General features: G+C 42.5%; 1 protein-coding gene and 1 long non-coding RNA gene across 3 annotated transcripts in view; one reads left to right on the top strand and one right to left on the bottom strand.

The window, feature by feature from the left end:
* Positions 1-23,569, bottom strand: part of LARGE1 (LARGE xylosyl- and glucuronyltransferase 1) — a 366,765-nt gene that overhangs the window by 207,764 nt on the left and 135,432 nt on the right. The window contains exon 5 of the mRNA XM_053253740.1: positions 993-1,164. Within this exon, the coding sequence (XP_053109715.1) occupies positions 993-1,164 (172 nt within the window). The remainder of the gene's footprint in view (positions 1-992; positions 1,165-23,569) is intronic.
* LOC128326602 (uncharacterized) overlaps positions 17,078-23,569 on the top strand; it is a 31,685-nt gene continuing 25,193 nt past the window's right edge. For both annotated transcript variants that reach the window (XR_008308133.1, XR_008308134.1), the window contains exon 1: positions 17,078-17,177. This is a non-coding gene — a long non-coding RNA (uncharacterized LOC128326602). The remainder of the gene's footprint in view (positions 17,178-23,569) is intronic.

The raw sequence follows: 23,569 nt of genomic DNA, 5'->3' as shown, positions 1-23,569 counted from the left end.
AGAGGAAAAGGAGATGAAAGGAACAGCTTGGTACTAACCCCCCCCCCGCATTAAAAAAAAAAAAGATAACCTGCTTCACAGTTTTAAAATTAGTTTTGCTAATTCAGTTTTATGCAACTACTTGAAAAACATATTTGCTTTGGTAAAAATGTGGAATAACTTCCTAATACGCAACAAAACCGATGCAAGGATGGGAAACTTGAACTCACATACATCCAGTACTTGCAGGTGTCTTCATCAGCTTGTTAACAGTAGCAGCAAGTAGTAAATCAATTCAAATAAATATAACCTTCCTAGCTACACTAGCCATAGCAAGTTCCTAACCTATTCCATTCTGAAAGAATGCATTAGATACAACTTTTAATTTTTTTTGCTACAAACATCAAGGTGAAGTCTGAAATAGCATTCTCTTCTACACCTGCAATTTCATATGCTCAGTGAGCTCATTAGATGGCAACACTCCTAATTAGGTTTTGCTGAACTCACTTTCTGCTACTAACTTCTGTTATACAAGGCCACAGCAGATACCAACAGCATCCCTACCTGTTCAACAAGACCCCTAGTTGGTTTATATCTCAGAGGCACAGGCTCCATTCTGGCTTGAGGTTGCCATTCCCGTTCTACTACTGATGTCTTGGCTTCAACCTAAGTACCAGCCAATACAGTTCCAGACTTCTTTCTCCGCTATTTCTCTCATCCCAAGAGGATCCTGGACTTGTTCCTATGGTAGGGCAATAGCCCCACCCCTCATACACATACTGCAACCTGTCCTGTTCTTCACCACGCTGCAACACAGTATTACATCCAGAAAGAGCCTGCAGATGGTTTTCTAATTTCACTGCAAGCAGCAAATGAATACTGAGTAGACTGTTGTTCTATGAAAAGAATAGATCAGTAGGCAGAGAACATGTCACCCCAATCCACAAAGAACTTCTATACACCTGAATGGTTAACAAAAAGGATGGAGAGAAAAAAGAAAGACATTACAATACCTTTGAACTTGTGAAAGACAGCCCATAGTTCAGCAATGTCTGTAGCAAAGGTAATGTCTGTGTCAAGTACAATGACTCGTTCAAGGTTGGCAGGAAGGGTCTTTGTCAGAACCAGCTTCATCAGCCCATAAATCCCAGAATAGTGTTTGTTGGGTATCCAGGACACTTCAGACTAATAGACAGAAGGGACAGGGAAGAGAGAAGGAAGGAGGGAAAAGACAACCTTTTAATAATACAGCATTTCTTGTAAATAACAGGTTTCCCCAACTTTCTTCCTAATGTTGGTCATTGAAATCCCAAGAGGTGCAGTTCAGGATGAGCAAAGTAGCAACTTAGAGAAACCACTCTTGAACAGCATAGAACCATTGGCAGAGATAATGGGAGGGGTTTATTCCAAAAGGTAATCCCACCACAGGCTGCACAAGGTCTGGAATATCCCCAGAGCCAAACAGAAGCAGAAACCACAAATAGCTGGAGACAGTCGAAGAGGTGATTCACACAATCAAAAACTGTGTTCTACCTGGGTTTGGGAGCTGTGTGTGCTGCCAATTCTTGGTTGTGGGGTTGTGTGGAAGCAAGGCAGGAGAAAACTTGGGTAGATTTTCCTCCTACCGTGCTTCCACACAATCACTTCTACCCAGGTTTTCCTCTTACTTTGCTTCCACGCAACCAAAAATTGGGAGCACACATGGCTCCCAAAGCCAGGCAGAACACAGTTTTTGACTATGTGAATGACCTCATATTTTCAATCAAAGGAAGATCCAAATACAGGATCTTTTCTACTTCGTAACATTCTCCCCTCTTCAACACTCACACTTCATGCAACTTAAAACCCAAATTCAAAAGTTACCACAGCAGAACTGCTGCCAATAACCACTTCCACATGGTTGGCCTCCATTTACGTCTGCGAAGATCTGCACCACCTGCCTAGTGGTGTGCACAAACCGGTTTGAAGGCAATTCAAAAGGCCTCCAAACCGGTTTGCACAGATGGCGGCTCGATGGTTCGACACCGGGGTGTGTGTGTGTGTGTGTGTCTTCTTTTAAGGGCAGGGGAGGGTGCATTTACCTCTCCTGCAAATTTCCCCCTGCCGGTGCTCCGTTTTTAGGAAACTTCTTGGGGCGCCAGCATACCTCCCTGCCGCCCCTTCCCCCATTCCTGAACAGAAGTGGCCGGAAGCAGCAACTGCCCATGTGTGCGTGCGGTGTGCGCCTCACACGTCACACAGACACACGCACTTCCCACGCGTAATGTACATGACGTCTGTGCAACATGTGCGGCAGGTGCACACACATTCGCTGCTTCCGGCCACTTCCGTCCAGGAACGGGGGAAGGGGCGGCAGGGAAGTTTCCTTAAAATGCAGCACCGGCGGGGGGAAACTGGCGGAGGGGGGGGGTAAGTGCACCCTCCTCCCCCCTTAAAGGAAGACACCCCCTGACGTCAAACTGCACCGTGGTGGTTCCATGTACACCACTACACCTTCCTACATGGGTCAGCAAAACGGTGAGGAAGTTCCCACCATCAGTGTATTTTCAGCAGCAACTAAGCCACAATGGTAACACATGAATTTGAACAAAAGACCCGTATTGACTAGAGAGATGCATGAGATTGTTTTTAATGAAAGGCAGTATATAAATTCAACAATAAAAAAGAAATTAAAAAATGTGAACTCAAGGATGTCCAGCGATAGCTGCTGGGATATTAGGATGCAGACAGTAGAACAGGTTGAACACACAGTCAGATCACTGGTCCATGTAGCTCAGTTCTGCACATGCTCAGTGGCTGTATTTCAGACATGGATCTTTCCCAGCCCTAGCTGGAGATACCAGGAATTGAATTTGGGATCTTTTGTATGCAAAACAGGTGTTCAGCCACTGAGCTATGGCTACATCCCCAACAGATGACAATAACTACGATGAGCTGGTCTTGTGGTAGCAAGCATGACTTGACCCCTTAGCTAAGCAGGGTCCACCCTGGTTGCATATGAAAGGGAGACTAGAAGTGTGAGCACTACAAGTAATTCTTCTTAGGGGATGGAGCTGCTCTGGGAAGACCATCTAGGTTCCAAGTTCCCGCCCTGGCATCTCCAAGATAGGGCTGAGAGAGATTCCTGCCTGCAACCTTGGAGAAGCTGCTGCCAGTCTGTGAAGACAATGCTGAGCTAGCTGGACCAATGGTCTGACTCAGTATATGGCAGCTTCCTATGTTTCTATGACAACTACTAGCAGAGGTAGGTGAACAGGGCAAATGAAAATTTACCAGGCGTAAACCTTCTCCCACTGGCTCCAGTTATAACTGAAGAGGCCTTTGCTTGCTCTCTCTTTCTCTCTTAGTCTCTAACACTCAAAATGACCTTGTCCGCCCTCATCAATTACACCCATAAGCCTGAGTCATTATCTAAAATTATATCCGTAGTAGTAGTAGTAGTAAAATTCAAGTTGATTTTACAGTTGGAAACACAACTGAATTCCTAAAAGGAAGAACAGAATATGAGTTTTTTGAACTAAAACACTCAGCCTACCCTTGGCCAGATACAAACTAACTTTCTAGCCTTGCAGTTTGCTGAATTATTATCAGAGTGGTCTGCTTGTAGAGCCTTGAAAATTAAATATGCCATTAAACCAAAGTCATATTCCCATTATAGACTGCCTTGGATTTTGAATGAAAGGAAAATAACTGGTGTTAATGCTTTTTCTGGGGAGCCAGAATAAATCGTTTGCACGGCACTTCTTTGTGTTGTGGAAACCCAAAGGGTTTTAAATTAGGGTAAAAAATACCGGTTCTTACGATGAATATGGAAAAGAGGAGGAAGTCAATTTTAGGGAGCTGATTGAAAGAGACAAGTGGAATCATACTTGGAGACCAGAGCCTTACTCTTAGGATATAATAGCCAATCTTGGCTTCTTAAGTAATGCCATAAATGATGAGTGCCAATCTTAAAGACCTTGCTCATTTTTTGCTTAAGCAATGTTCCACTGACAAACTCCAATTTTGACACATCCTACAACTTGGTCTTGAGGTATAACCCTATGAATTGTACTCTGCAGAATATAACTAAGGTCAAAAAGGCAGATACTTCTCTCTAAATTGTAGCTTTTGCAAAGTGCATGTGCACAGTAATCAGACCTGTTACATGTATATATTTCCATCTGGGATACTTGTGCATGGATAATTCCATTTTTCTCAACAGCTCCATCCTCCCTCATTAAAAGTTATCACTGGTGTCCAAAGTTTCTTCAGACATATAAAGTCAGGAAAGGGCCAAAAGGCTTGACTACAGGCATTTCACTTTGTACTCTAACAGGGCCTGCTTCTCATCTGGATTCTATTTTGGCTCCAAGGACAGATCATCACTGCACCATGACCATGCTGTCCATTAAGGACAAAGCAGCAGATCTTCCCATTGCAGTTTTAGGAAGCAGGGCAAAAGACACCATCATCATACAGCTAAAGAAAGAGATTTCCAAAATGAAAGTACTGTAGTTTGAGCTTGGAAAATGAAAGTAAAAATGGCCTGGGTTAGATCTCAGTGCAACTTCTATCTATGTGCATTATCTCTGTGTGCACGAACTCTGCCTCTGCATGTATTATCAGTTGAACTCACATGCAGCAGCAATATAAAGGTCCACATTTTGACATGAAGGATGGACATGGATAAGAGCTCCATAATAATAGCTAAATAGAACTTTCAGTTCAGAGGCAGTATGCCTTCTGAAAACCAGTTTCTGGCCACCACTGCAAATACAATGCTGGACTAGGTGGACCTTGGGTCAGATTTGGCAAAGCTACTCTTATGCTATTAAATCCTGGCATTTTACAAATAAGCAATTGTCCAAAAGCTGAAAGGAGAAGATCTCAGGAAATCTATGAAATTAAGTCACTGAACAGCGAGTGAGTCAGCATTAGTTACACCAGCTCAAGTGATAAGAGCAGAAATTTATTAATAAGTAACACACACAATGCGCACACACAGACATATTTAAATAAGTGTCCTTGAAAGCTCACTTTAATTTATCCTTATCTTCATCAAACAATGCAGTATTTGGCGACTTAGAAAGAAATTTAGGGCTTTCCCTCAGCCATTTCTAGCTATGTTTTTATAGGGCTGGAAAATAATTTCTCCCAACAATCTCATATGGAGAAATGAGGACAAAAGTAATGTGATTTAGTAATTACATTTAGTAACGCAATTTAGTATTAGAGAACAAAAATTGGACCCAACTATGCAATCAAGAAAACAAGTCTTGCACTTGGCAAAAGCTGTAAAGAAATAAAAGAAAAGTGCCTCTAATTTCAGAACAGCCAATGTTCCAGTAACTAAATGTTTCTCTCCTATACTGTACTTTAATTTTTTTTTTGGACCAGTCACATTTTAGATTATTCCAAAAGCCTCATCTGATTGCTAGATTTTAGATGGGCAACTGTAGCTTATTGGGAGAGCTACTTCTCATCACCCAAATTCTGATCTGAGTCTATTATTCAAATTATAGGTTTGATTCCCAGACGAATTGCCCTGAAATGAGACAAGTCAGTTCAGGATGTGGACATAGTAACCACCACCCCGCCACACACACACACACACACACACACACTTTTTTTTTTTTTTTGGCAAAAAAGTTAACTTCCCCTGGAAATCAGGTGACTATCAATTTGTAACCATGAAACAAAAAGCAGCTGCAGCATATATAGGATTTATTCCAATGTGCTTTGATTAATATCATTCTCAACCAATATTTTTATTGGGCTGCCTGGAAGAAACACTTTCTTACCAGAATCCTAAGTAATCGGATCAGTCTTATCAGGATTCTGGCAAGAAATGTCTCTTCCACGCAGTCCAGTTAAAATATTCATTAAGCACGATAATAATCAAAACACGGAATAAATCCTACAGGTGCTTTTTGTTTTGTTGTTGTGGCTCTTCTCAGCTGACGTTGATCCTCCAAATAGGTTTTTTAAAAAAACTATCAATTTGTGCCAAATCATCTAGGGCAGAGCTGCAACTTCAGCTCTCCAGTTGCTGTTGGACTTCATCTTCCATAATCCCTGATCACTGGCCACTGTGGCTGTTCTAAGGGAAACCTGTACGGAGTCTTTGTGAATCTACTGCCCTTCTGTATTTGTCTAAGAGGATGAGCCTTTGGTTGATTTCAATCATTATCCTGAAGCAAAGACAACTGCATCAAACTGACGAGCCTACTTTCTCAGCCCAACAAATCCGATGTCTTCATTTTCTGACAGGGCCCACAATATATGAATTAAACTGCAGTGAAACCTGGGTCACTGTCATGGGTAAGGCCAGGCCAGATACAGGCCTCATCCACCCAACTCTTTTATGGTGGCACCAGTTGGTTGAGCTGCTGCCGCCGCAAATCTCTTATTGGCCAATGGGAGCATCCCCCAGGCTCCATGATGACGCAAGTGCCTACGGTACCCCTCCAAAGGTTAATGGGGAGATGCTGCTGAAATCTTGGGAAGTGGGAAGGAGCAGCCACTGAGTCCTTCAGCAGCAACTCCTGCTCCTTCCACCCTTGGAGGGTAAGAAGAAGAGTAGTGACAGCTGAAGTTGCCAAAAGAGTTGGAAGTTGCAGCAGCTCATCTTCTCATCCTCCCAGGGTTTGAGAGGGAGGAGCTGCTGCTGCCTACCCTCTGCCCGATAAGCTTGGGGAACAGGGACCCAGTTCAGAGCCTGTCCTAGTACTGGCCCTCTTTGTAGCCTACTATTTCTGACACTAATGGGATATTTTAACAGGGAGAGTTCTGGTTTTTAAATGTAACTCATGATGATAAGAACTGATAAGTCCGTGTAATAACTGCATACTCAGTAGAACTTTGTGTGTGTGTATTTTCCCTTGTGATAGGGTTCTGAATCCAAAGACTGGATAGAACAGAGGGAAGAATTAACCATGAGCTTCCCTACTCTCCACTTCACAAGTATTGAGTCAAATAGTCTTAGGTAGGATTCTAAGGACTCAAACAGAAGCTTGGGTGTTTGTATTCAGATTGACAAACTCCAAGACTTCAATCTTAAACACACTTACTAGAGAATACATTCCACTGGATCAGGGGCGTAGCAAGGTTGGAGTGGGCCCAGAGACAAGATTTTAAAATGTACCCCCCCCACTGAAGCTTAGCTCATGAAGTAAAGAAATCTTAAATGAGGCTGAATAGTGGTAACAAAAAGCATAGTAAAATTTATATAGAGAGATATCCTATGTGCCACAATAGAACATCATCCTAAATTATTTTTGAAAAGGTTTTGTAAATTGTAGATGACGCAAGTCATTTAATGGTACTAGAGAAAGACATGCTGTTCTGGTAGCTCCAGGTCTTAACACTCACCTCAATTTTGGAGGATGAATACAACTGAAGGAAGCCTGGGCGGGTGCACGGCTAGGGGAGTCAGTCATGTGATTTGCCTCTGGGGGGCTCCCCAAGGCAGTGGGCCCCCAGATAACGGTCTCCCCTTGCCCTATGATAGTTACGCCCCTGCACTGGATGCAGTAGCACTTACTTTTGAATAAACTTGTATAGGATTGTGCTGCATTTCATTCTGGGTCAGCAGGACATTTGGTTCACAGAAAGGGGCATAGCTCAATAACAGAGTGCTTGCTTTGCATGCATATGGTCCCAGGTTCAAATCCCAACATCTTTAGATGCCTGGGAAAACCCTGAGATCTGCTGCTTGTTAGTGTTTGCAGTACTGAGCAAGATGAACCAATGGTCCAGCACATTATAAAGTAACTTCCAAGGGCATTCCAGTAAACACCTGTTCATAGGTCCTATACTAGCAGATCACTAGGAAGTTGCACCCTTCATATAGTAAAAATTGTAGAATCATCACATGAGCTATGGTACATTATGCAAAGGTAATAACCCAGGAATCAGACGATGAGCAATGTGGATGAGATGATCAGCTTCCTCTTGAATTCTCAGTGATTTATCATAATCACCATACTGTGGGAATTATGCATATGCATGACATTGACCTGATGCTATTATCTTTATTATTTTCTGACTAACCTTTTCCATGCACTTGTATACTTTGAGATCATGTTTGTGATCTCAAACAGATGGTCACAGATTTTGTTGGTGTATTAATATATTTACCCTTTTCTCCTTTCAGGTTCTTTTTTCTTTTTAATGTTCGATACCATGTCTCTAGGCTTTAGAAGAAAGACAGTATTGGCTAGCAATATTGGAGGATTCATGTACAAGCAGAGTAAGTTGCAGGAACCTGCCGTGAATTAGAAGAGTCACCTTCAAACAGCTTCTAATTCCTTTGCTCTCTTAACTGTGTCAATGTGTGGCTGAGAGTGTCTTCTGATCACTCTTTTAGGCAGGTCAATCAGTGTCTTGAAACCAGATGCCTTTTTCAGAAGAGCACTTTGAACTTATTATGAGAGTGCTCTAGGCCAACCGGCCCCTTGGAGCATGTTCATAGTGCTGAATTTGTCTGAGTTACCTAAGCCAGCAACAAATTAGAAAGCTTTGCCAATTCCAATTCATTTTAATGCCAGAAATAGGAGTTAAGCAATTCATCGTCATTTTTCCCTGGTTGATGCAAGGCTCCAGTGGGCTCTGACTGAGATCTGGCAACAGGACTCAGGTCTCTTAGCCACCAGAGGAGTGCATAGGTAGAGTAATGACTAGACTGATTGTTGCAGCTCTGCAGCACCATGCAGCTTTTTGCTAGAAGGTATGCTGCAGCAGCAGAAGCGACTCTGACAAGGCAACAGGGGCTATCCTGGCCTTAAACGTTTGCTGCCTCTGGCTTAGATCCCTAGTATTAGCAACTCTTCCGCCTGGGCAGCTGCTCTACAAAAGTCTTGAAATCTCACTTTGCTTCATGCAAAGCTCTGCTTTGTCTCACCCCCCCTAAAACCCTTAGCCAGAAGCCATGCCTGGATGGGTGTTTTGCTGCTGACTCGCCTGCCCCCTGATGGTCAGCCCAGTCACTATTCTTACAAATAACCTTTTAGTCAAGAACCAATCGAAATCTCCTCCACTGTGTAATATCAAGTGTTGCACAGGGAACAGCCACTTGGTCGCCTCAAAAACCAACCCAGCTTTGTGATCATTCCTTGCAAATGCTTTGAAAACCTCAAGGAGTTGTGTGTGTATTCACAAAGAATGATCGCCATACCCAAAAGACAAAGGACTCCTCTTTCTACTACTTCCCCCTGCAAGCAGAAACTATTAATTTACTTTTGCAGAGTGGAGGGAGGGAGAAAATGGGAGGGAGACCTGGCTGACTGTCCCTGACAGGTTGGCCAAGTTAAATCCAAACACTGAAATACTTTTGAGCATGCTCAGGAACATAATTTCAACTTGGCCCAGCTGGTCTGTCTGGTGATAAGCTGAGCTGCCTCCGATGAATTGCACTGCAAGGCACTGAACATCAACTCCAAGGCACCCCGGGGGTGATGGATGCTCCTGAGCATGCTCAAGAGCATCCAGATCTTAAGGATGATGCCTACAAGATGATGCCTCTGCCATTACTAGCCAGGCCTTCTTGCTGCCAGTTCCTAACTTTGGATGCATCACTCACTCATTTGGGAACATGCTGAATGAGCCACATGTCATATGTAGAGATCACCCTAATTTCACATTTCTTCTGCTTCATCTTCTACACAAAGCAGGATCCCACTATGTGTAAATAAATTTTGGCATTAAAAATCAATTTAACCGTATCAGTCAAAGCACTGTGTATTACAAGGTGTCATGCTCAGAATATATTGGGTTTCTCAGTATATTGAGAACGCCTTTACAGAGAAACCTCTGCACAGTTTCAATTCTAACAGGCCAGCCATGGAACAACAGGCACTACTTCAGTGAAGAATACAGGCAGTCTCTTTATTTGTGCAATTTGTTTTTCCTTCAGAAAACAAGTCACCTTGTTACTTTGACACTGCATGAGACAATGACCCAGTTACAGAATATTCGGGAATTCTGTGCCTTTTATGCAGTAAGTATCAGTTCCCATGATAAGCAGCATCTTCAGAAAATACAGCAGTAACAGGAATTAAGGGAGGGTGGAATATATCTAAACAGGAGAATTTTGTATTTTGCTGTAAGCTACTCAACAGCTTAACTAGGATGATGCAAGCTTTGCCAACAAATCTTGTCAGCTCAATTAATTTTATTTGGCACATTTAAGCATAAGAAAAAAAGAAGTTATCTGTAATCCTGAAAGAGCAATCTCAAAAGCAGTTCAAATGACAGTTTTAAAGTAAGTGATTTCAGGACCAAATAATAGAATCCTCCATCAATTACTAACATCTTGGCATAATTAAAATATGTGTAAACTGAGTGCTTTTATCAGTTAATACAGAACCATGCATAGGCAGCACCTGGGGGGCACGGAGCCTCCTCCCAAACAAGTACCTCATTCCCTGTTGTTAGACCCCCTCAAAAGAAAGGCACTTTTTAATGGCTCAGAATACTTTTTATTCTCCAATCAATCAATCAATCAATCAATCAATCTATAAAAACACCTCTCTCCCCCAGCTACTCAGAAACATGCTGAGTAGAAACATGCTGGTATTTTTACCAGTACAAAATACCAGCATTCATTGTTTTAGGAGAAGCAAGCCATGAGGAACAAGAAAAGCAAGAAAAGCAATGCTAATGTGAAGTTTCAAGGTCTGCTCTCTTTGATGGAGAGTGCAACAAAAGAAGTTAGAGATCAGAGGCAAAAGACAAAAATTTAACTGTTAGTGCGGCAGGAGTAATAAACTAGAACAACCCATCTATGTAAAACAAGCCATGTGCTAACACCAGCTAACTGAGCAAAGAGGTACCTTTTAAAGTGATTATTCTCGGGGGGGGGGAGAGCAATTGTCCCCATTAAACCACCAGACAGCATTCCAGTGGTTGTTGCTGGTGTCCATATTTCTTTTTAGATTGTGAGTCCTTTTATCTATTGTTTTAATATCTATGTAAACCACTTTGAGAACTAATGTTGAAAAGCGGTATATAAATACTTGTAGTAGTAGAAATAAGACCTATTATAAAATATTGCAGCAGTCCAAAAAACAGGGGCACCTCCCATTTAATCTTCCCCTCTGTGTCCCAACATTGGCCCACCAAATGCACTTCTCTCACTGGGCTGAGCTGTTTTCTTTGGCTGGTTTTTCTGTGGCTTCTCTTAAAAAAACACCACACACACTTCCTTACTTAATGGATAAAGTAAGAGAATCAAAACGTGGAAAGAGTCTTAATCGAATAGGAAGAGAATAAACCTAACTACTAGCATGGATTGGAAGGAAGATGGGAGAAGCAGCAGTGAACAGGGAAGGGAAATTAAGTATAACATGGTTATGACTACAGGAGACCCTTGCTATCTGTGGTTGTGCAGATCATGATTTCATTTATCTGTGGATAGGTCTTAGAGACCAAATTTCTTTATCTGCGGCATGAAATAAAGGCAATTTTTGCCTATCCGCTATTCCTGAGTGGCCGTAAAAGACTTCTGATGTCATTTCCAGATGCCATTGAAAGACAGAGTCATTTTGTGATGCCTTTTTTGTTTAAAAAAATTAAATAAAAAATAAAAGGATTTGGGTGGGCATTCCTAGAGGCCTGGAAAATAAGGTACTATGCTTTCCTACCCTTATTTCTGCTCCCTTTGAGCTTTGTTGATTTTTAAAAAAAGAGTAAGGAACCTAACCCCCGGATTCCCATAGGGGTAAGATTTCTTTATTCATGTTTTCCATATCCACACTAATTGGCAGGAACAGAAGCCCCATGAATAAAGAGGGCCTCCTGTATTCAGTGGGGCAAGTTCAACAACCACCTGAAAAGTTTGTTTCCCTGTACCCTAACAATCTAAGATGAGCCATAACATTCATTGGTAACCACATCTGATTCCCTGTCCATGAACAGGTTTGCATTTGCATTTGCATGTCTAGAACTTCAGAACCTCCTGTCCTCAGAGTCCAGGTATTCAGACAATGTCAACCAGTGCTGGTCTCCACCAGTTGATTGGAACTCAGTGAAGGTCATTTGGCCTAGCCACCGGCAGGACCTTTGAGGAAAAAAATGCTTTGCCCCAGGATAGGAACATAGGAAGCTGCCTTATACTGGGTCAGACCATTGGTCCATCTAGCTTAGTACTGTCTACCCAGATTGGAAGTATCTTCTCCAAGTGAAGTTATAGGCAGGTGTCTTTCTCAGCCCTATCTTGGAGATGCCAGGGAGGATACTTGGAACCTTCTGCATGCAAGCAGGCAGATGCGCCTCCCACAATGGCCCCATCCCCCGAGCTTGAGGGGAATATCTTAGTCCCACGCGTCTTCCATTCAAATGCAAAGCAGGGCAGATCTTGCTTAGCAAAGGGGACAATTCATGTCTCTCAGACTATGGGAAACACCTATATTGGGCAGCAGCAATATAGGAAGATGTTGAAAGGCACCATCTCATACTGTGTGGGAGGAGGCAATGGTAAGCCCCTCCTGTAGTCTACCAAGACAACCATGGGGCTCTGTGATCGCCAAGAGTTGACACCGACTCAATGGCACACTTTACCTTTACCACAAGATTAGCTCTCCTCCATAGGATGTTACCTGTGCTTCCAACTGTGCACCACAATGGACTAGACAGAGTGGCAAGCATCAAAAGAAATTGAGATGGATACCAGAGGAAAGATACAGTAGGGAATGGTTCATTGCACATTAATATGTAGGACTATAACACACTCACACTTGTTTATTGAGTAGGGGGAGCTTCATCCTGGTGTATTCAGTTACTGAGACATTTTAAGGATGCAGAACCGCATAGTAAGGCCCTCTCTGTACTAGCCTGTTTCAAACCATATCTCCTATATCTTCTTCCCTTCACTTCCAGTAGAACTGCATTTACAGAAACTAGGCTATACATAAAACAAATAAGAAATAAAAAACTCAAACTAGACTTGAAAGAACAAGCACTAACACAATTACTGAGAGAAGTGCTACTGACAAACACAGAGGAATGCCAGAGTCAACTGTACATGCTAATCATGTTCCTGTCAGATTTCTCTTGCTACAATGCCTGTCTTGGGAATAAGAGACGCAGATTCAGCAAGCGAAACCTTCAGACTGTCCTGTTCTTCCATTTCAGGAAAAGAAAGAGTACCCAAGCAAGCCTTTAAGCATGACACTTAGTCTTTCAACCTGCTAGCCAGATGAGATGGAGACTAGCATTCTTTTCCTCTGCCCAGACAACCCTAACTGATTTCCATTTCTTTTTCCTCCAGAGAATCTCATACAACCAATTTTCAGTTTTCAGAGTAAAATAACTCAAACCCTGGAAGAGATCAGTGGGGTCATAGGCTAGCCCACCAGATTTTTCCTACAATCAGCTATGGAATGGGAAGGCACATGTCTAACCCAAAGCAGCATCTTTTCCACTCCTCACTCAGAGCCAACAATATGCATGAAGGTACCAAAGCGCAATATTTGATGAAATCACTCAATATGGATAATTAAAAAACCTTCAGATCAGCTAACTGAAGTACAGGTGATAAATAAAGGGAGGAATGAATAAGGCACTGAGTGAAGGTGATGTATTCTTCTGGGGCTCTTCAAAGTGTGCTTGCAATTTTACAGTACTGAATGTTTTGGTATCAGCTTCCTCACTTGGTACTCAACTTCCTCACTTTCCATCCCTGACTTCAATAATGTATGAATGTCAAATTGCACCAGAAAAGGTGAATCAATTAGAGTTCACCCTCTACAAACTCCCTGTAAGCCTTCTTCTGCTTGCAGGAGTCAAGATAAAATTTTCACAGTTGTCCTTCGCCAACCGCGGATTTGCCAGTCACAGATTTGAGTATCTGCGACTGACAAACTGTCACCCCCCTTGCCAACCGCGATTTGAGTATCTGCGGTTGGCGCCATTTTTAATTAAAAATAATAATAATAATTATTATTATTATTAATTTGATTTCTATACCGCCCTTCCAAAAATAGCTCAGGGCGGTTTACACAGAGAAATAATAAATAAATAAGATGGCTCCCTGTCCCCAAAGGGCTCACATTCTAAAAAACACAAAAAGTTTTTAAAAACTTTTGGCCATTTTCCAGCCAATTTCCAGGGCCACGGGGTCAATCCGAGGGTCAGTGGGTGATTTCATGGGGTCCAGGGGGGGTCAGGAGACGTGTTTCAGGGGTCAGGGGAATATTTTACCCTTTTGTGGATTTTAGTTACTTCAGCACTTGTGATTCCCCTAATCCCCTGTTTATAATGTAATCCTATGGCTCACCAACCATGAATTCGCTAACTGTGAAGGTTTCCAGGAATAGAACCCTAGCGTTTGGCAAGGGACACTTTATATGACAATTTCCAGATTGCAGAAATGTAGCCAAGAACACAGTTCCTCACCATAATTAAATATTGCAATGAATTTGAGGTTATGATCATGAATGCTAACTGGCCACCTCCATGGACATACTTTCTGGAGACAAGCATGTACTACAGAGAAAAGGAAAGATAGGCAAAAATCACCCCTCCCCTGTTGCGCATGGGTAACATTTTTCAGTGTGCACAACTTTATTTTACTTATATATTTGTTTGTTAAATTTCTATACAACCCAAACCAAAAGGCTTTAGGCAGTTTACACCAATACATTACATTAGTCAGGATGATAGCCATTCTTTTGTTGTTGTTGATTACAAATAATTTGAGAAATGTGGGGGGGAAATCAGTTGAGTATTTCTCAAGTTATTCACCTTTGAAATCCCCATTATAACAAGGTAATAAACTGAGAGCACACTTCACATGTCAAATAATTTGATTGATATTGGGGATAATCAACGTTTTCATCCTCAATAAAGATGGCTGCTGCCTGCCTTTCTTCTTAGCTGTGTGGACCAACTGAGCCACCACAGAGAGCTGACCTATGTTTCTAACTTGCCCGTCATGCAGAGCCAAGATTGATAGCTTGCTGAGACTTTTGTGTGTCTGCAGAAACTGCCTAACAATATTGTCCTTTGCATATTGTTAGCAGCTGCCTAACAATACTGTTGTTTGCATAACAGTAAGTCCTACTATTAATGACAGTGGGTAGTCATGTAAAAATGGAGAGAATATTGGGGAACCTTTGAAAATTGTGGTGGGAATGTATCAGTCCTTGTAAACATTGGGGAACATTCTCATTCCCACCACCCAACCCACATACTCTTTTCAAACAACTCTGTTAAAACAATTTAAAAAGGGAGGAGAGGTAGTCTTGTGTTAGCAAGCATGAATGGTCCCATTTGCTAATCAGGTTTCACCCTGGTTTGCATTTGAATGGGAGATTACATGCGTGAGCACTGTAACCGGGATAGGACTGCTCTGGGAAGAGTGGAACGTGCAGAAAATTCCAAGTTCCAAGATGCCTCCAGGCATCTCCAAGACAGGGCTGAGAGACTCTCCTGCCTCAATCTTGGAGAAGCTGCTGCCAGTCTGTGTAGACAATACTGAGCTAGATGGACCAATGGTCTGACTCGATACATGGCAGCTTCCTATGTTCCTATATCATCCATAGTATCAAACAAAGTAGATTGTACAGCAAGAAAAAATAGTAATCATTAAGAAGGAGCCTGAGATTTAAAGGACAGAAATGGGCTGTATTCAGACACTACACTGTCTGTTGACAGCTTTTACAATGTAGTTCTACTCTGAGAAGCTCTTCTCACGATTCATGTGAAAAGCTTCTGTCAGGCTTGCGGGGAGAGCAGGCTTAGCCCGCGATCCTCACAGACGATCAGCTGCTCGTATCTGGGCAGCCGGATTGGCCACCCACATGGCTGCCAGCTCCGTCACAGAGCCGGTGGGGAACGCAGGCTGTGCACCCCTCGGGATTCCCAGTATGCCCCGCGTGAGCGCCCGGGGCATCTGAGAGAGACTCCCGGTGGGGGTATCCTTGTGTGTTGCCATGGCATGGAGCTGTGGTGCGGCAGCACACAAGCAACCAAACAGCGTTAGCGGAGCATTCACTCCGCTAACCTCCTTTAAGGGGAGGGGTACTTTAGGTGGTTTGCTGCTGGGAGCCACGCAGATCCTGTGGCAGCAGACGACCAGGAGAAACAGGGCTAGGCTCCCTTAGCCCGATTTCTCCTGGTCGTGTGAATAGCTTCTGAGTCTTCCTTTGCATGCTGTCTACTGACAACTGTAAGTGGTAGCCTCTTTTTATCTTGTCCCCCATAGGGTGTAAGAAGAGGAATGCACTCTCTGTGTGCCCTCTGTTGACAGCTTTAGAAGTGTACTATTTTGTAGATAGCAGGGAAAGAGAGAGACAAGACACCAATAAGTATGATTAAACACGCCATAACTTTATTTTCTGGAGTACTGTGTCTGGTTCCGGGAACCATATTGTAAGAAGGATGTAGATGCGTTAGAATGTGTTCAGTGGAGAACAAGGAAATTGGTCAGGGGTCTGGAAAAGAAGCCCTGTGAGGGTTATATTATGTTGGCCTCCTCTTTCACTGGATACCTGTAGGCTTTGCCTGGAGATAGCTTGTGCGAAATTGGATACCAAATGCAAGATTATATAAAATGTTTAACTCCAAATGCCAAAGATCAGGATGAAAGGTGGTATCTTTTAGGACTCTTAGGGCAGAAGGTAGATCATGGAGATGCTGGCAACACTGTGTCCAGTTCCCCCTCCTCTCCCTGTAACATTTATTACCGCTGAAATCTCAGAAGATGGGAAATGTACTGTGAGTCTCCAGGGGCTGTAGGATGGAGGGAAGAAGAAAAATGAAAGAGAAGCCCCCTGCCGAATCTTACAGGGTTTCCAGTCTTTATTCTTCAAATCAAAGTAAAAGGTTTGAGCAGTAATGGTTTAACAGGCCAAGAAGAGGTGTGAAAGGGATGCTTAGAGGTCAGACATGACAGACAAGTGTAGGACAATGCTGCAGGCTGTGGAAAAATTATACCGAAGTGCTGCAGATCAGCGCTTATTTGCTCAAGGTGACAGGACTTGAAGAAATAGCAAATCGGAACTCACACATTGCCGGTGTCACATTTCCTCCTTGGGCTCTTGAAACAAAGTCACATTGCAAGATTCCGAGGGTAGCTCTCTTGCTACACTTCCAGAAATAAAACAGGAGCAGCAGCTACCTTCTCCAGCTACAGCCCAGAGGTCAGCATCCATGTGCATGGAGATATCCCAGGCCACACACGAGAGCCTCCCACATTTCAAGAGCACTGGTTAAAGGTAACTAGTTAATGGTTAACAAGTTAAAGGTTTTGTTAATGGTCTGTTACCTCTTCCTATCGATCTATCTATCTATCTATCTATCTATCTATCTATCTATCTATCTATCTATCTATCACATTTATATCCTGCTCATTGTTAAAGGTAAGAAGAAACCTGAATGCCTGTGTATTTCCAGAGGAAGGAAGATTTGAATCCTCTAGCACAGAAATTCAAAATAAAAGTCTGCATCCACTACTGCCAGAAAAGATCCAATCAATCAATCAGTCTTTATTACGGTCATAGACATACATAAAGTATAAGGGTGATTACATGTTAAAAGTGAGAGTAGATATGGAACTGTACTTAAGGTACATATTAATACTAATAATACTAAAAATAGTAGAAAGTACAGCCTGAAAAGTAATCAAAGGAATAAAAATACATAAAAGGCATAAATGGGGGGGGGGAGCATAAAATGGATATAGAAAGATTAAACGACATGAGAAGACAGAAACGCATAAAACTCAAAGCAACAAAACTGGATAACAGCCAGCCTATAAGGCCAGAAAAGATGTAGCTATGCAGGATCAGATCCTTTCCCCCACCAATGGGTGGAATCACAGCTCATTTCTGAGCGACTCCCCTGCTAACTGAGCATCGAGACACCTTTTAAAGTGGTGATTCTATTATATTTAGCAACTGGCCCTAGCCAACCCGAGCATAGCAGCCCTCTAGTGGCTGTTGCTGGTGTCTGCCTTATGTTTCTTTTTAGATTTAGGGGACAGGGAGTCATCTTATTTATGTATTATTTATTTTTCTATGTAAACTGCTTTGAAAACTTTGATTGAAGAGTGGTCTATAAATATTCATAGTAGTAGTATTACTATAAAGGCAAAGAATCCGAAGAAAGCACTCAGTGGTGCAACATTCTCCATTTGCCCAGGTCCCTAGCCACCCTTAACTCAGTTCCTTCCTAGCCTCAAGGTTGGCACTGCAGCTACATAAGCATACTCCTGCTGCATACATGAAAGTTTCAGGCAGAACTCTAGGCCAACCGTCTTCTTGGAGTTCTGCTTAGCCCTTGCCCATAAGTTCTTGGGCATCCATTCAACAAAATGCCTGTGAGCCTCACTACTTGCACTATGAACATTTTGGCAAAGTAGAGACCCAGCAAAATTACTTTTGCTGTACTTGGGTGGTGCAGAAAGATCAGCTAAGTTTGCTAAAGAACCATGACTATCAATTTTTTTTTTAAAGGAAAGATAAAATAGTTTTTCTAGGTAACTGTCATTAAATTCCTTTTAAGTTCAATCACCAGGACCCCTCCCACAATAACTATTATTAAAGTAGTTAATTGTAATATACTGACTACAGCTTTCATTATATGATTCCCTGTGCTCAGAAGCTTTACTTTCACTAAGGTTTCAGTGAATTAAACATGAAGCATAAGTCAGCAATAACATCGGCTTTCTCAAGAATTCAAAAACCTAATGGTCAGTGTTTCCTGTAACAGGGATACCCAGATGTCGTTGACTACAACTCCCAGCATCCCAAGCTGCAATGACGTTTGGTCGAAGATTATGGGAATTGTAGTCAACAACATCTGGAAAACCCTGTTACAGGGAATACTGCTAATGGTATAACTGGCTATAAAAAGCTTCTCCTGCTTCCTGAAGTGTAAATATTGGAAAAATTAGAAGCATATCTGCCGTGCATTATAATACATTCTTTGAGTCAAAATATAATCACTGCTGTGCCAAACACTTATCACATCACTGTGTCAGCTTGAACAAGGATTCTACAGTTTCTGAGTATCCCTTCTCAGTTAAGTCCAGTGGATGATACATAATGATTTTAATAGTATTACCTACTCTAAATGCAAACTTACAAGGGCATGATGTGTTCCTAATATTATTAGAGATATAAAGAGATCATCTAATGTGTTTCACAGGGAACATTTTGTGTACAATGTCTATCTCCTGAAGGCTTTGTACAGCTTTAAGTGTGGTCACCAGAATGTTCTGCTTTGTAATTTAACTTAGTTCAGACATTACAAAACGAATGGCACACATCCATTACTGGGGCTCCATTTGCACAGAGAACATACTGTAATTCCAGACCTTCCATAAATTCAGCCATAGCTTCCTGGTGGCAAATGCTTCAATAATGGCAGCACATTTTGCAGCTACTAGTCTCTCCTAGATAGCTGCAGCTATTTCCTTGGATGACTTGCACTATATATTGCATTCTCCATTTGATAGCATGCTTAGGGGCAACTGGAGTTATCATGCAGAGCTTTCTGAATGTATGAACCAGGGCTGCTAAGTGAACTTACTTCCTCTGTTTCGGGACAAAAACATCTGCAAAAAACCCCACATCTAATAAAAAATGTTCTTCCTCAGAAACATCATTCTTCTTCTCTCTGCTTAACTCATCGTTTTCTGGTTTTTCCTGACCACTCCTTGCAATGAAGAATTCTCAGGTAACTGAAAGCTTGCATCCAGCATTTTTAACATGACTGTAGGCAGACTAAAATAAGAGATATTGCCTCAATTGTTCCACATCTCTTGTTCTGTATACTCCATGTAGCTATCAACATGCACATTTCAAAATATTTTTATTTAAAGTTATAACCCATTTTTCATTTATAATCCTCAAAGTAATTTCTAACTTCATAAAACAATAAAACATTTTTAAAAACCCAATAAAAGCCATCAACACACAACCATATCAAAATCACATTGAGCAACAGGAGACCTATAAAAATGGCTCCAAAATAAACTTTAACCAAAAGGCCTGCCTGAAAAGAAAGATGTGTATGGCCTCTCTAAAAGGACAGATTGTATGTATATGGCATAGTGCTGAGAGGGTATTGCAAAGTTGAGGGGTGACTGAAAAAGCCCTGTTACTGGTAGTAACCAATATTACATCGGATGGTGGCAGAACCCACAGAATTGCCCAACTTTCCAGACTTTAACATTTTGGAAGGTTTATGTAGGAAAAAAATAGTGGGGCTATTCACATGAACATGCATCCAGGTGGTGGGGGGGAACGTAGGGTTCAACCTACCTTCCTTCAGATGACCGCTCTTAGCCCTGTTGCGTGCAAGCCACGTGCCCACATGACACAAGCTGCTGGGAGCAGTGTGGATGACTATCCACGTTGCTCCCATCAACACAGAACAGAGGCTGGGACTCATTATCCAGGCCTCTGAGTACCCCACAGTGCACCGCACACTCACCAGTGCACTGGGGGGGATTCCCTCAGGGGACAGGTGCTCTGGGTGACACACAATGCTGGCTGCCGGGTAAAGAGCAGATTTGAGCCCGCTGGGTTTGGCACTGGGGGGCTGCCGGATCCCAGCAGTTCTCACAGGCAGCCAAGCCCAGGCTTGTTCGCTCATGAGAACAGTCTCAGTCCCTCAGCTATCCCAGATTCAGGCCACATAGAACTAGCACCTCATACTGGGCTCAGAAATAACTTGGCAACCAGCAAAATCCAGGGGTGCTTTCTATCAGCTTTGGCTGATACGACAGCTGTGCCCGTTTCTCGAGATCAATGACCTCAAAACAGTGGTACATTTGTTGGTAACCTCCAGACTTGACTTTTGTAATGCGCTCTATGTGGGGCTGCCTTTGTACGTAGTCCGGAAACTTCAGTTGGTTCAGCCAGGTTGGTCTCTGGGTCATCTCGGAGAGATCCCATTACTCCTTTCCTGATGGAGCTTCACTGGCTGCCAATTGGTTTCCGGGCAAAATACAAAGTGCTAGTTATAACTTACAAAGCCCTAAATGGCTTAGGCCCTGGGTATTTAAGAGAGCGTCTTCTTCACTATGAGCCCCACCGCCCGTTGAGGCCATCTGAGGAGGTCCGTCTCCAGTTACCGCCAACTCGTCTGGTGGCTACACAGAGACGGGCCTTCTCAGTTACTGCACCGAGATTGTAGATTGTGCTCCCTGTTGAGATACGATCTTCCCCATCTCTGGCCATTTAAAAAAAAAATCTGAAAACTCATCTTTTTAACCAAGCTTTCCCAGCTTTTTAAAATTGTCTGTTTTAATTTTATATGTGTTTTAATTGTTTTATGTTAACTGCCCAGAGACAAATGTTTGGGTGGTATAGAAGTTGTGGAGTACCCATGGATTCATTTTCAGAACAAGAGGAAAGGGATACCACATTTTCTTTTGACCAAGAAAATGGACTGAAAGCACCTGCTACTATTTCATCTGTGAAGACGAACAGAGGCTAGGCCTGATGGGGAACTACTCTGGAAATTCTTCTTGAAGGAAGGGTGATATCATGTTCATTATCAGCAAACACTAGAAAAGTTTCCAGAAAACTCTAATGCTTCTCTCTGATAGTTGTTGAAATGAAGAGACAGGAACAGAATCTTAAGGAAAAGGCTTGCAGTCTTAATTAAATAGTCTCTGTGTATGTAGTCCATGATATAAATAATAATGCATAAACCTACAAATGAAATCTCCATTTCTTCAAAATGCAGTTCTTCTCAGCAGGAAGATGCATATAAACCAATATTAGTCTGCTGCTTTGCATGCTAAGAATAAAGTCATATTTTTTTCCCCAGTGATAGTATTTTTTCTGACAGATGATCCTTCCCTTTTGCCATTTTCCCCAATTATATTCTGTTTTCACTTCCTCAAAGCACGTGGAGTGGTTTGGAATTTCCTTAATTAGTACTGCAATTTGCTAAATTTTGTTTCTACCTTTTTACAGGATTTTAATCAAGTTTAACATGGCACTGATTTGATATGCTGCACAAATTACTGTCACAACCTTCAGATGCCAAGTTTTTAAATATTCTCATCAGTCTCTGTGGATAAGATTCATTCTGCACTACAGCCCACTGGTGAGTTGCCATGATCCAGTTTAAGGCTGCAACCTTCAATCCTCTTATCTGAAAGTAAATTCAATTGCTATATATGAGACTTACTTGCAAGTAAATAGGGCATTTTCTAGTGGGCCTTCTCAGACATTTTATTAAAAGAACCACAGAGAAAACAAATGTATATAAAAGTACAGTTTGGTAAATATTATTTATGCCTGCTGCACACCCACAGGAAGGTACACAAAATATTTCATATGTTTTAGACATGTCAAACTAGTGATTAGTAAGCTACCCCAACTCATGTTGTAATTAGCTTTGTTTTTCCAGGGTTTCTGAGAAAAATTCTGTCTCCTCCCCACTATAGGCATGTGCACAAATCACAATTCGAACTCCCAGCATCCCCAGCCCCTTTAAAACGGAGAAGAGCAGGTGCATAATTAGCAGGGAGCAGTGTTCCCTGTAAGACGGAATCCCAGATGTTGTTGACTACAGCTCCCAGAATCCCTAGCTGTAGTGGGCTTTGGTTGAGGATGCTGGGAGTTCTAGTCAAGAACATCTGGGATTTTCTGTTAGAGGGAAAACTGGCAGCGAGGTCTCTCAGGACGTTCATTGTTATGAACTCTTTAAGAACTCTAGTGGGTATGGATGTCCACAATCACGATTCAAAGGGCATCCCCTGCACCTTTAAAATGGAGGAAAGCAGAACAGCAGATGCATACCTGCTCCTGTGCCGCTCGCTGCCACTTCCCGAATTGGCGGCACTCTTTCCAGCTATCTTGGTGTGCCAGCAGCGCTTTCCTCCAGCTGCCCCCATGCGGTGCCGGCACAAATGTTGCCTTTGTGCATGCATGACAGCCATTTGTGTGATCAGCAAACTATGCTGACCACACAAATGGCCGCTGCACATGCGTGGAGGCCACATGCATGCCAGCATTGTATGGGGGCAAGAAAGCTGGGAGGAGCATGTGCCTCCAATTTAGAAGTGGCAGCAAGCGGCGGAAGAGCAGGTATGCATCTGCTGTTCTGCTCTCCTCCATATTAAAGGTGCAGGGGATGCCCTTCGAATCATGATTTGTGCACATCCGTACCCACAAGAGTTCTTAGAGAGTTCATAACAATGAACCTCCGGAGAGACCTCACTGCTAATTCCTTATTTCCATAACTTATCCTTTCCAAGTGGGCTGGATGACAGTGAAGGCCTCAGTAATCAGAGGGAGGGTCCATTGTTGCCAAGATGCCTGGGAAACAGAGTTCTCAATACCTTCCAATTCAATTAACTCAGGAGAGGAGCACTGGAAACCTCATTTCCCAGGTTTCCCAACATTAACAGATACTTTACATGAACATCCAACCCTTAGCTACAAGGTTTCTGTTGCTGCTTTGCATGAACATCCAACCCTTAGTTGTGAGGTTTCTGTTCACAAGCATGCCATACACTGGACCCTAAATCTTCAAAAAGCTGTTTTGAGAAAGGGTGAATGAAGGTGGGGAGTGCTGCATGGTGGGGAGCCTATCAAGATTCAGGTCTGAACTTCAGTGGAGCTATGGACTCAGCCTGTTATGG

The sequence above is a fragment of the Hemicordylus capensis genome, chromosome 5 (genome assembly GCF_027244095.1).
Source record: "Hemicordylus capensis ecotype Gifberg chromosome 5, rHemCap1.1.pri, whole genome shotgun sequence".
Taxonomy (NCBI): domain Eukaryota; kingdom Metazoa; phylum Chordata; class Lepidosauria; order Squamata; family Cordylidae; genus Hemicordylus; species Hemicordylus capensis.
The sequence above is the reverse complement of the archived record's forward strand: the minus strand, read 5'-3'. Positions and strand labels throughout refer to the sequence as shown.